This window comes from Uranotaenia lowii, chromosome 3 (genome assembly GCF_029784155.1).
Source record: "Uranotaenia lowii strain MFRU-FL chromosome 3, ASM2978415v1, whole genome shotgun sequence".
Lineage (NCBI taxonomy): Eukaryota > Metazoa > Arthropoda > Insecta > Diptera > Culicidae > Uranotaenia > Uranotaenia lowii.
In genome coordinates this window covers 192,606,897-192,620,546 of record NC_073693.1, presented here as the reverse complement: position 1 = coordinate 192,620,546, position 13,650 = coordinate 192,606,897, and the positions used below count along the sequence as shown (strand labels likewise).

Sequence of the window (13,650 nt, the reverse complement as noted above, 5' to 3'; positions counted from 1 at the left end):
TGAAATTTGAACCAACCATTGTGGAGATTTATGGAGCTTCCCTATTTCTACGTCTCGTCGTTTCTTCTTAGCTGCAATCATTTGTCTAGCGAGTGTGTTGCCAATTTTCAAGGCACTCTGAATCGTTTATTGCAGCATAACAGATTCCCAGCAACTCTGCCGGAAAGTAAACAAAAGTGTACCCTTCCATCAGCTGATTCTTCGGAAAAGCTTTCTGGGAGAACGAGAAACTCGGCTCTCAGCCGAGAAAATCTGGGCCAAAGCTTTCCGGTAACTCATTTTCCGCCGGTGCTGCTCTCGCCAAATAAATATGTACTATGGCGGCAGATTGAGTGTCGCCACCAGCAGTCAGCAGCCGGTCAATTTGGAACACACAATTTCTTTGAGGTAGGTTCATCAACTGGAAGTCTGAATCTAGAATTCAGTTACATCACAGAGTCCGTCGAAGGTGCACGTGGTTTTGGCGACCGGATTGGCCGGATGCTGTGGCTTCGATGTGTCCTCTCTACACAGCATCTGAGGTGGATTTAGAAGTGAAGTGGAGCCCATTTGTGGATGCGCCGTGAAATTTCCCCACAGCACAGGGACGCAAAGGGACAACTGTCAAGCGGGAAGTAATCCCAATCCAAAGGAGACGAGGAAAGAGAATATATCCCGGCAAAGATCGTATCGACCAAAGTGACGAGGATTAGGGTGGGATTGTTATTACTTTTTCGTTTTATATTTCCCAGCCACAGTCACCGTTCTGTGGTTTGGGACGAGGAGGTGTAAAATTTCACCCCCGCTGCTGTGTGTGAGTGCCAAATTCCACTTGAACGGTGTTTGGTTTTACGGTTGTGTAGTGTTACTTAAAGTTCTTGTACCGTGTGATGTCTCGGTCTTGGAAGGTTCAAAAAGCGTTTTAAAGGCTGCCCCTGAGTTCAAAGTGATTGATGAGCTTTTGATGCATGGCAATGAAAGCAGAAGTTCTATGCACTAGTGCTTCTTTCTACTTCATTCAAGACCTCGAATCGTGCTTCTTACAGGGCGAGTATTTTTTTCACGCCTCGAAGTCCACCATCTGTGACAACAAATTGCGGTAATGGATCATTCGCAGTTCAAGTGAAATATGATGTTTTGATTTGGTGAGTTCACAAAGAGAAGCAGCATCCGTGTACGGGGCTATAATTATTTTTTATTGGGAAAAATTGTCGGAAAGTCAGCATGGGGCCTGTTCGAAAATTGGCAGCAATAAATTGTGGAATCAATGGTGAATTTCGATGAGCACTGATAATGATGATGATTCATGAAGCCCCCATAATTATTATTTTCCGCTTCCGAGGGCTTACGGCGGAAATGACGAGTGTTTCGTGCCCTATCTAGATAGAAAAAAATCAACAGAAAAAGTGCTACCAAGCAGGGAATGTTTTTGTAATGTGGAAATGAAGGAATTATTGGAATAAAAAAAAACCCGAAGCTCAGCGTGTCACTACCATGAAGGATTAAGAGCTCAGATTGGAAGTGTTTGGGGAAATCTGTATGTGCATTGAATACGATGGTGACGGCTTTGTTCGTTTCACTGAGATTCAGAGCGTGACGAACAAGGAAAAAATGGAGCATAGGATCATAAGCGGTCTTTTCGGATTAATTATTATAGTAATTATTGTACGGCACATTTCCGGTGATGATTTAGGTAAGCATTTGATCGAATTCATTAATCGATTTGCGTTTCCAATTAGGATAATTGCCACTCAAATGTGTTAGAAAAGTACAATCTTTCTTAGTAAATTTAGTGATTTAGGATTATCAGGCATTTATCAACAGACAATTTTCAAAATATTTTGCTTAAATTAAGTTGCCATTGGGGAAATAAGGGTATATTGGCCACCTTAAGAAGGACGTTTATTTTACCATATAAATCAACTTTAATAAGTGAGCTACATGTGGTTTCATCTTGGTTTTGTGTTCAGACACTAAAAAAGTCTCTCTCCAGGCAGGAACTTGAAAAAGTAGATCGTTTAAAAACGCATTTCAATTTTTTTTGCCGAAACCTGAAAATCAGTTATTGTAGGGGCATAATGGTAGCCTTCTCTGGGGCAGTACAAGCACCATTAATCGGGGCATGATGAGCGTTTTCTGCCGTAAAATTAAGCAACGAGTTTAACTCGATGAAGTTAACTGAATTATAGAGCTATAGATTGACTATTCTTATCTAACAATTTGGCATATCGGTAAGATTTCGGAGAGATAACCAGAGGGCTCGAGTTCGATTTCTTGTCGAGGTGATTTTTTTTTCATTCACCATGCATGATCGATGCATAATCCACTAAACGGTGAGTCGTAGATCCATCATTCAAAGCAATGAAAAAATAATGTTTTATGTCTGTTTTTAGAATACAAACAATTTGCCCACACTTAAACATTTTGTTTCTGGTGCTTTGTTTGACGGAAGATGCTACTAGCTGTATGATGCAACAATCAAAACAATCGATAATAAATGGTAATCGAGTTCAAGTCGAACTTGAATCTTCTGATTACCTCCCCGACACCTCAGCTTACCAATCGTCAGATGTGAATTGATCAAACTGTAGCTCTATAATTTAGTCGACTTCATCGAGTTAAACTTGCTGCTAAATTATACGGCAAAAAATGCTCATAGTGCCCCGATCAATGGTACTATGTTCGCCCCAAGTCATCAAATTAAAGTAAAAAGGTGTTTTAAAATTGATCATATTGGAAAATCAAAAATTCTATGATGGTGAAAATTATGGAACAATGCTGCACGTTGCAGTGCAGGCATTATAGATCAAGATTGTTTAACGATAATAAGAGCTTATTTTCTGGTGCTCAAAAATTATAATATTTTCAGAGCTAAGTTGTTTTTTTTAAATATTTTTGTAAAGATTAATTTTTTGCTTAAAAATTTATACTAAAGGAACAACGATGCTGATTCTTGTGAAAATTCATATGAGAAAATACGTATTTCCTTAGAAAAAAGGGGTGCCCAGTTCGCTCCGGATGTTAATATTTAAATAATTTCATTGTAATTTGTAAGTAATCTTTACGTGTGATGGTTCATGATATATATGTTTGTATTAGGGTGGCAGTAAAATGGGTCATGTCGAATTTAACAAACTGACCATATACCATATAGCATAGAGTGCTGTTTTAGCACTTTCCACCGTCAAACGGGACATCATGCAAAAGCAGTGTTAGATGCAACATTTGTATACCACAACACTCATTAAATTTTTATTTCAATATACCTTTTCATGGAATGATAACAAATTGATGATGACATAGATTTTATCATCGTGAAAGATCTCACTCGATGTTGCCATGATATTTGCTCCCGCAGAGAAAACAAGATCCTTCTATCAAGATTTCAAGAATGCCGACTTTGAAGCTATCTCCCTCGTTCTGGATTCTATTAAATGGGCAGATGAACTAGATTTCTCTGATCCTAACGCAGCTGCCGAAAAATTTTCGAATATCCTTAGCTACACTATCGATCGCCATGTGCCTAAACGCAGCGTCGATGGTGATCTACGAACTCCCTGGGTTATTAAAGAACTGCGGCGACAGAAAACTGCAAAAAAGTGCGCTCTCCGAAACTACCATAAGCACAAGTGCCTCATCACGAAAAGGGAATATCGCAAACTGAACTCTGCTTATAAGAAAGCCAGCAAACGTTGCTACATAACTTATCTGAACCGATAACAGCGAAATTTCAAAAGCAGACCGAAGTCGTTCTGGAATCGGTTGAAAAATAAAGTAAAAATTATTTCCAAAATATAACTAAAACTATCGTTATATAATTTTTTTTCAATCCATTAGAGCCTTTTGAGCCAGCAAGTTCCTGCGTAGTGGATAGCATCTTTGTCTTCTATGGTAACTTTTTTTCAAGGGAGTTTAACAACCAGGTTCGTTCTTCCCTATTCTATGCCAACTGTATTGAGACAGAATCTTGATCGTCAAATAACATGAAAAATTAAAGATTATTACAACTTTGGACCTTAATAGATTGTAACTTGAAGTTGTGAGTTTAAAATTTAGGAACCAAAATAAATGTACGCTCGTGAGATAAAGTATAAAGATTTAAGTAGCTTATAAATACTAAATGAAAATAGTGTTTAGAGTAACGAAAACATTATAGCCGCTGCGGACTGTCTCCTCAACAGAAAATATGATGTTGAAAAATCGCGATACTACGCCAAAGACAAATCCTTTGCCAGAATTTTATTAGGCCTGACTAACGATTGACGCGAAGATTAATGACAGATACTAAAGTTTCTTATGAGAAAAGTTATTACAAAAAAATGGTTGATTCCTTCTTACAATTTCACAAATAATATCTATAAACAGATTTTCAAGCAAACGCAAATTGACATAATTTTACTACCAGACAGTAAAGGAAACAACATATTAAAAAATTTATTAATTTTTTATAATTGGAAAAAAAATTTGCTACAGATCAAAAACTAACATGGTTCTAAAGACTGGCTATAAAAACTGTAGATATAATATTTCTGATGTTTCAGCAAATTTACAAATTTAACGGCGAAAGTTTATTTATATAAAAAGTAGTTTTACCACGCAGGGTCATTCGTCCTCTGAACATATTGTTGGTTTCCTTGTTATCATGTTTATTATGATGTTCTTTTTGTGTGTGTCTGTGTATGGAATGTAAGACTCCTGCGTAAGTTGAGTTTAAATTCAGCTACACGATACCCACGCTCCGAAAGTATGTTGATGATCTATTTCTCATCGTACCAGCTGATCAACTCCAACACACGTTGAATGTGAAGGCAAACTCCCATACCTTGACATGACTGTGATAAGGCAACCAGACAACACGATCCAAACTGAATGGTTTATTAAACCTATTGCGTCGGGACGTTTGTTGAACTTCAACTCCATTCATCCTCTCTCACAGAAAATTGCTATCATGCGAAATTTCATCGACAGGGTGAACAAATTATCAACAATTATGGATGAAGACACGAAAAGGACGATAATCACCAAACATTTACTGATTAATGACTTTCCTCGTCATTTGATCAATAGATGCTTAAACCGTACCAACTGGAATAATAATCTACCAATCACTAAGCCATCCCAAGACACAAACAACAACAACAATATCACTACGTACCGATCCATCCCATCCATACCACTCCTATCTCAGCAAGTTATAAGACTTTTTAAGGAAACGTACCTAACAGTTAATATTACATACAGGGTTCATCCCAAATGAACGTTTTCACGTCAGTTGCGTTCACTGTTTACTTGGGGTTCGATTGCGTTGTAGACTAGAGTAGACATTGACTACGGTTTCATCAGGGATGTGGCAATCTAGTTCTTCTTTCGAACAAGAATCTTTTTCTTTTTTTTTATCCATCGGGAGAGACGTTTATGGTGTTTTCCTCTCAAAGCAGTACGAAGTCTCAAAAGTCAAAATTTCAACCAATGAGGAATCAGAATGATTGATGTGTTAGTGTGCTATCAACCATACTTCTCTAGCATTTAACATTTAGTTCGGGTCCTTGACAGCAAAATGTCAGGTTTGTTATGGGCCCACAAAATCGTGGGCCCGTAATTTTGATGGTTGTCAAATTCAATGACAAAGGATAGGGATGCCATCTCCCTGGGTTTCATAGATACAGTTTGTCTCACTCTCGCAGCCTGATAGAGGTGTCGCTCGTATATTCCGATGGCATTGTGCTGCCAAGCATGGTAGGAAAACGACACTTAACAAAATATACAATTGTTTTTCAGATTTATTCTAAATTATAATTGTTAATTTTATTGATTAAAATGATTATTATTCTTTGCTCTAAACTGTAGAATGATTGTTCAGTATGTTGAATTTCTTTTTTCGTGAAGCCACAAGTAATAGAAAAATGAGAATTATGTTGATGTTTTTTTATCCTACGAAATATGTATGTAGACTAAAAGCAGTTCAATTTATTCAAATCTTCATTGTTTTTGTTTTTGTTGTTGTTATTTTTGCATTTAATTCAGTATTATAGTAATAACTAGCTGACCCGGTGTGCTTTGCTACACCTTTAAAAATCAAATGATATTTTCAAAAATTATTCAAATTTTTATTGTTTTTTTATTATTATTTTAAATCAAATTATAACATAACCGCAATCACTATAAAATGAGAGCTGCAGCTGGAGTTTCCAATTGCAACGCAAAGATAACTTAAACTAATATTCTGAATCTTGCTCTACAAATTTGTGTTAATGATTTGATAATTTTAATCTGTCTGAAAAGTCTCACATTAATCGATCGCAAACAATCTTACTTATATAATATGGTTGTTTTTTTTAAATATTTTCTGGACTCATGCTAAAAAACTGATCAGAGAGCCCTCTCCCCTGTCCTTCCCTTCACCGCCTGCTGAATGGAGGTCTTGATCTTTGATAATCAAACCCATTTTTTTCGTTGCCATAAATTCTCTTATATCAAATATAGTTCCTTTGGTTGATAAGTGTTTAAGCCTCACAACAAAATGTATATGGAGCCTCCTCCTTTCTTCCCCTCTCTACACTGTAAAGCGTAAAGGTCTATAACAATCATAGAAACATATCTCGTAATCAAGTACCTTTCCATGCCATATTTGTCTTCATGTGTTGGCATCATTAGCATAAATTAAGAACTTATGCTATCAAAATTGTATTTGGCTCACCTCCCTTCTCCTATGTACCTACTCACTGAAAGGAGGATGGTGTGTCAGATAATCATAGAATCATACCAAAATGATTTTCCATGTTAAGTTTTGTCCATTTCTCGGATTTTGTAAAAATATTAAATATAAGCTTCCTCTTCCCTTCCTATAATCCCAATTCCATCATCCTACTGCAAGAAAGGTATTGTTTCACATAGAAAAAGTATTTTTCGTACTCAAATACTTTTTGATGCCAAATTTGGTTTTATTTGTTCGATTAATTCTCGAGTTATGCAAAAAAATTGTATGGAACCCCCTCTTTCCCCCTGTATATCTTTTCACTGAAAAAAGGTGGGGCTTCAATTTATGATAGAAACATTTCTTGTATCCAAATATCCTTCCATGCCAAATATGGTTATATTTGCTCGATCAGCTCTCCAGTTAGACTAAAAATTGTAAGGGAGATCTCTCCTCCCCCTTTTCATCCACCTCTTTGAATGAGTGAGGGATACCAAATATTCATAGAAGAATTTCTCGTACCCAAATATCGTTCTGTGCCAAATTTGGTTCCATTTGCTGTTGTAGTTTTCGAGTTATGCAGTAAAAATTGTATGATACTTCCCTCCCTCTTCCCTTTCTCCCCGCTGGAAGAAGGAAGTGGTCTCAAACAATCATTAAAACATGTCACGTTCCCAAATACCCGCCCATGCCAAATTTGGTTCCATTTGCTTTATTAGTTTTTGAGTTATGTAAAAAAAAAATTGAAAGAGGCCCCTTCCCCCTTTCTACTGAAAAGAGGGAAATACCTTCCCGTGCCAAATTTGGTTCCAATATCTTGATTAGTTTTCGAGTTACATGAAAAATTGTAAGATAGCCCCCCTCCCCCCTTTCTATCACCCCACTGAGAGGAGGGAGGGGTACCTTATATTCATAGAAATATTCCTCGTTCCCAAATACCACTCCATGCCAAATTTTATACCATTTGTTTGATGTGTACTCGAGTTATGCAAAAAAGTTTCTTTTGTCTGGGAGGCCCTCCCCCCCCTTCTTGGAAGAGGGAGAGGTCTCAAACCATAAAAGGAACCTTCCCCGGCCTCCAATACCCCCACCTGCCAAGTTTCACGCAAATCGGTTCAGTAGTTTCCGAGTCTATAGGGAACAGACAGACAGACAGACAGACAGACAGAAATTCATTTTTATATATATAGATTTACTAGCTGACCCGGTGTGCTTTGCTACACCTTTCAAAATCAAATGATATTTTCAAAAATTATTCAAATTTTCATTATTTTATTGGCATTACTTTAAATCAAATTATAACATCATTTATAAGCAACCGCTATAAAATGAGAGCTGCAGTTGGAGTTTGAATTGCAACACAAAGATAACTTAAACGAATATTCTAAATCTTGCTCTTTAAATTTGTGTTAAGGATCTGATAATTTGAAGCTGTCTGGACGGTCTCAAATTAATACTACGCAAACAATCTAACTTATAAAATATGGTTGTTTTTTCTTGATATGTTCTGGATTTATGCTGAAAAACTGATAAGAGAGCCCCTCCCTTGTCCTTACCTTCAGCCCCTGCTGAATGGAGGTCGTGATTTTAAACAATCATACCTAATTCTTTCGTTCCCAAAAATCATCTTGATAAGTTTTAAAGCTTTACAACAAAATTTATATGGACCCTCCTCCTTTCTTCCCCTATATACACTGTAAAGCGTAAGGATCTATAACAATCGTAGAAAGATATCTCGTAAACAAATAACTTTCCATGCCATATTTGTTTCCATTTGTTGGCTTCGTTAGCATAAATTGAGAACTTATGCTAACACTATTGTATTGGGCTCACCTCCCTTCTCCTATGTACCTACTCACTGAAAGGAGGATGGTGTGTCAGATTAGAATTATACCAAAATGCATTTCCATGTAAAGTTTTGTCCATTTCTTGGATTTTGTAAAAAAAAGATAAATGTAAGCCTCCTCTTCCCTTCCTTTATTCCCAATTCTATCATCCTACTGCAAGAAAGGAATTGTTTCACATAGAAAAAGTATTTTTCGTACTCAAATACTTTTTGATGCCAAATTTGGTTTCATTTGCTCGATAAATTCTCGAGTTATGCAAAAAAAAATTAAATGGAAGCTCCCCTTACCCTCTTAATATCTTTCCGCTGAAATAAAGTGGGGCTTCAATTAATGATAGAAGCATTTCTCAAATCCAAATACCCTCATATGCCAAATATGGTTCAATTTGCTCGATCAACTCTCCAGTTATACTGAAAATTGTAAGGGAGACCTTTCCTCCCCCTTTTCATCCACCTCTTTGAAGGAGTGAGGGATACCAAATATTCATAGAAGCACATCTCGTACCCAAATATCGTTCCATGCCAAATTTGGTTCCATTTGCTGTTGTAGTTTTTGAGTTATGATGTAAAAGTTGTATGAAACTCCCCTCCCTATTTTCTTTCTCCCCACTGGAAGAAGGAAGGGTTCTCGAACAATCATTAGAACATGTCACGTTCCCAAATACCCGCCCTTGCCAAATTTGGTTCCATTTGCTTAATTAGTTTTTGAGTTATGTAAAAAATTAAAAAGAGGGCCCCTCCCCCCTTATACCTCCCTACTGGAAAGAGGGAGGGGTCTTAAATAATCATAGAAATATTTTCGTATTCAAATACCTTCCCATGCCAAATTTTGTTCCATTTGCTTTATTAGTTTTTGAGTTACGTAAAAAAATATGAAAGAGGCCCCTCCCCCTTTCAACTGCAAAGAGGGAGGGGTCTCAAATAATCATTGAAATATTTTACGTATCCAAATACCTTCCCATGCCAAATTTGGTTCCAATATCTTGATTAGTTTTTGAGATATATGAAAAATTGTAAGGTAGTCCCCCTCCTCCCTTCCTATCACCCCACTGAGAGGAGGGAGGGGTACCTTATATTCATAGAAATATTCCTCTTCCCCAGATACCACCCCATGCCAAATTGGATACCATTGGCTTGATTAGTTTTCGAGTTATGCAAAAAATTGTCTTTTGTTTGGGAGATCCCTCCCCCCCCTTCATGAGAGAGGGAGGGGTCTCAAACCATAATAGGAACCTTCCCCTGCCTCCAATACACCCACCTGTCAAGTTTCACGCAAATCGGTTCAGTAGTTTCCGAGTCTATAGGGAACAGACAGACAGACAGACAGACAGAAATTCATTTTTATATATATAGATAATGTTATTTTTCACAAGGGTTGAACAAACATCCATAAGCGTTATGACAAATTCATTCATCTCAACGAACCGCAAAGCAAAATAAACTATTAATACTTAAAATAAACCTTTGTTGCATAAATTATATATAATCCGTTTAAACGTTTCGTTTTTTTTTCAATAAAAAAATCTGAACAAAATAAAAATAATTTATCTGTCTTGGTACTTTAGGTCACAATGCTTTCTTTCAATTATCTATAATTTATAGTTCTATAATTCCTCAATAATTTGTCACTGCATATTTCATATTTTTCATGATGATTTGTTGATTATATATTTATTCATACCGGTCTGTATATGTGCATATTTATAATTATCATATATTTTATCTTAATTGCTATATATTACTAAATATAATTAATCATTGTTTGTTACATTATTAAATTTCGTCAACTGTTTTACAAGAAAACTACTATATTTATATATTTTATTTACATATATTTTACAGACGGAATGCATCTGGGGATAACCCAAAGAAACTTTGCAAGCGGAGTGGTAGCCAACCATTGTAGGTTTCTGAGGGTTGGATGCCTTTTCTCGACGAACCATCGGCCGTGGAAGCCTTCGGGCCAATCACACAGACATAGGCAGGACCTTGCTACCGATGGGGGAACCATACATACATACATACATACTTAATCATTATGTTATAAAAGGTTTCTACTGTTGTATCAACATTTCCATCATTCTTCAATACACTTGACCACTCTACCTATATTAATTAGTTCTAGTTTCAATAGTTCGACGTTTGAGTTCTGATAGTCTGGCATTTCCTCGTACTCCCAGTCGCGAGGTTTGCACAGCTATGGATAAAGAGCGAGTATTCTATCGCTTTGTGAAATGCTTCGTTTTTCCATAGTTGATCAGCCGATTCGTTTACGCAAAAGTCTTCTATACAGTTAGTAAACAGTAGATCAAGATAATTATTGTTACTATTCTTAACATGATTAACTTGATTTAAGCCTAAAATAGAAGCTTTGCCGAAGATTAATTGTAACGTTTCGTTCTCGCCTACGACTGGAAGTAGAATTGCTTCATTGTCTTCATTCAAAATAAAGTCAGCATTGCGTTGATTGAAATCGCCATAAATGTGTAATTTTGCTTCCGGTTGTACAGCTAATGCATTTTCAAGAATGTGGAAGAATAATTTAAAATAGTGTGAAGTGGCATATTCAGGTGGAAAGTACACGGAAGCAAAAATGTGCATTTCCTTTGCCAATAATGTTTTTACAAAGATAGAATCAGTATATGTTTGCAATGTAATTTCTTCTAATCCAAAGCTACAAGAACGCCGGCACCTGACTTTTTTTTTGGACAACGCTAAATTTCTATCGCTGCGGAACACATTAAACCTCGAACCGAAAACTTCTTCACTGTTAACGCTAGAGTCCCAGCTAGTTTCAGTAAAGAGAACACTTTGAAAAGAGGAACCTAAAAGTTTCAAGTTTATTTTCTTCATTTTTACCGCGCTTCTCATACGGTTCACATTTTGGCAATAAGCTAGAATTTCGATCGAAGATCTAGTACCTAAAAGGTAGAATCAAGAGATGTATTTACAAAGTTGATATGAAGGCCGAACAACGCTCCTGTTCCGACATCAAATGAACTTCCTACATATTTCCAATGTGTTTGTTGACTTTTTTTCTTCGAAATTCACCGCTTGGATGGGATCCTACTCATTTCTCCTGTACAAGTTTTTTGGAGAACGAAGTAAATATGGCCTTTGGAAAAAAATTCAAATTATATTAAAAATTATCATAATATATATAAAAAAAATAATCCCACACAGCTTAAAAGTTTAACTTCTACGTAAGTTCATTAATATCCTTCTTAGAAGCTTCAGGTCATCAACAGAAGTGTTTGTAGAAGGCATTCGAAAAATATTTTTTCAAGAAAATTGAAATTCTAAATTCAGAAATTTGATGAAAAATACCAAATTTCCCTTTAGCTTGATGTTTTAGTATTCTAAAGTTTTAAACGGTTTAAGGATACATTCACTTATGACATAATTATTGATAATCTCATGAAAAAAAAATTATGTTGATAAATGTACCTCCGCTGTTCAAAGTTTCCCCAGTATACGGTAAGGTATATAATTTTTATCAACAGCTTGGGTCCATTGGATAATGTTGATAAGCTCTGAGTTTCTGCAAATAATAATATTTAAAGAACAAAAGCAATGCAATGATTTGTATGAAGGGGAAAATTATAAATGTAAATGTTTTTCAAGATTTCTCGTACCATAATATACCACAGCAGTATTCCAATCCAAGTTAGAACTCCAAATGGCTGAGTGTAATGCGATATATCTTCTGACTTATTCAATTTTTTCGTATTCCACAATCAATCGCCAATGGTATGAGTTTCGTCGCTGTAAAATCTAATAAATCGAGAAAAAATTGTGTTCCTTCAGAGCTTGAAGCTTGTTCCTAAACTTTCGTACAAACACACACTTTAAAGAAAAAAAAACTCTTCTATTTCACGAAACATCTTACAGAGGGAGTCGATTTTCTTGGGTCAAAGTTGGTTTCCTATTGGAATAGTTTTTGGAATTGGATATCAACTCAGAAACAATTTGATCCCTCCAGAATCAACTTTCAGTGTGTTTCCATTGCCCGAGATGGGGCTTCTAACTAAATGGCGATCACCGAACAACGTCAACACTTTGCCGAGGTGGCGATACAAAAATGTCTTCGAAAAACTTTCAAACGAAAACACGATTCGCAAAGTTTTCAACTAGTCCATCGGGCTTAACAAATGCCACATGAAAGGTTCAATGAGGTATAGGCAGTTGAAAGTTTTTGGGATAGAATATATCTGTCCGATGTTAGAACGATTCAAGGAAAATTGATGCGACAGTTTTCGATGTATGATTCAAAGCAAAGATTTTTAGGAAAAGCCACAGAACAGTTTATTTCAATACCAATTCATTCTTGTAATGATTTATTGTTGCTATGAAATCTTCATTGTCTACATTAATTTTCTAATGTACGCTTGGGTTTTGGGTTTTGCATACATTGTTTTTGTATATATCATCCTACATGCGATCAGAAACTGTAAAAGATGATGAGTTGTTGTTTTGTATCAAGACGGTATGAGGAACATAAGTAATGGAACAAAGTCTCCCCTTTTTACCCTACCAACTAACAGTTAAGCAAAAACATTTATAGCCCGAATTGAAATTGAAGTAGTTTAATGGACAGAAAGGCTTTCCCCTTAGGAAGTCGCATCAATTTCCCATTTGAGGGGGATCTTCTATATAAAGCCTCAGTTTGCCAAAACGCTCCAGTCTTTTATAGGAAAGAGTGAGGAGACTTAAACCCTCGGGTGCACAGTGGTAAAAAATGTGAAAAACGTGGTCGTTAATTATATTATTGCTAATTTATTTTGTTTTGAATTTTCTATTCTAGATGTATTGAAAACCATTGTATCAGAAATTGTAATGATAACACTAGTTTACAGCATTTTTGAACTCAGTAAACTGAAGGTCATTTCTAATGTGAAATACCACTAACTGCACTGTTTATCGTTCGGACCGTTTTGGATGTTCGTCCACACACTTTTCGGAGCGCTTGCTGGATGCGTCCGTTCACTTTCGCCGCCGGGAACCAAGAGACATGGTGATGATTCTTGACTCACAAAGAAACTTCTCGATCTGTCCAATTCACTTGCGTTCTTCCCAAAGCGTGCTGTCTTCGCGGCTGCGTTTCAATCGTACGCAACGCTTCGAACCATGT

The 13,650-nt window shown here is 36.3% G+C and overlaps 1 protein-coding gene across 2 annotated transcripts in view; it reads left to right on the top strand.

Annotated features, from left to right (window-relative positions):
• The first annotated feature begins 417 nt into the window (after positions 1–417).
• LOC129751676 (uncharacterized) overlaps positions 418–13,650 on the top strand; it is a 93,000-nt gene continuing 79,767 nt past the window's right edge. For both annotated transcript variants that reach the window (XM_055747333.1, XM_055747332.1), the window contains exon 1: positions 418–1,672. In XM_055747333.1, coding sequence (XP_055603308.1) covers positions 1,519–1,672 — 154 coding nt within the window. In that variant the 5' untranslated portion in view covers positions 418–1,518. The remainder of the gene's footprint in view (positions 1,673–13,650) is intronic.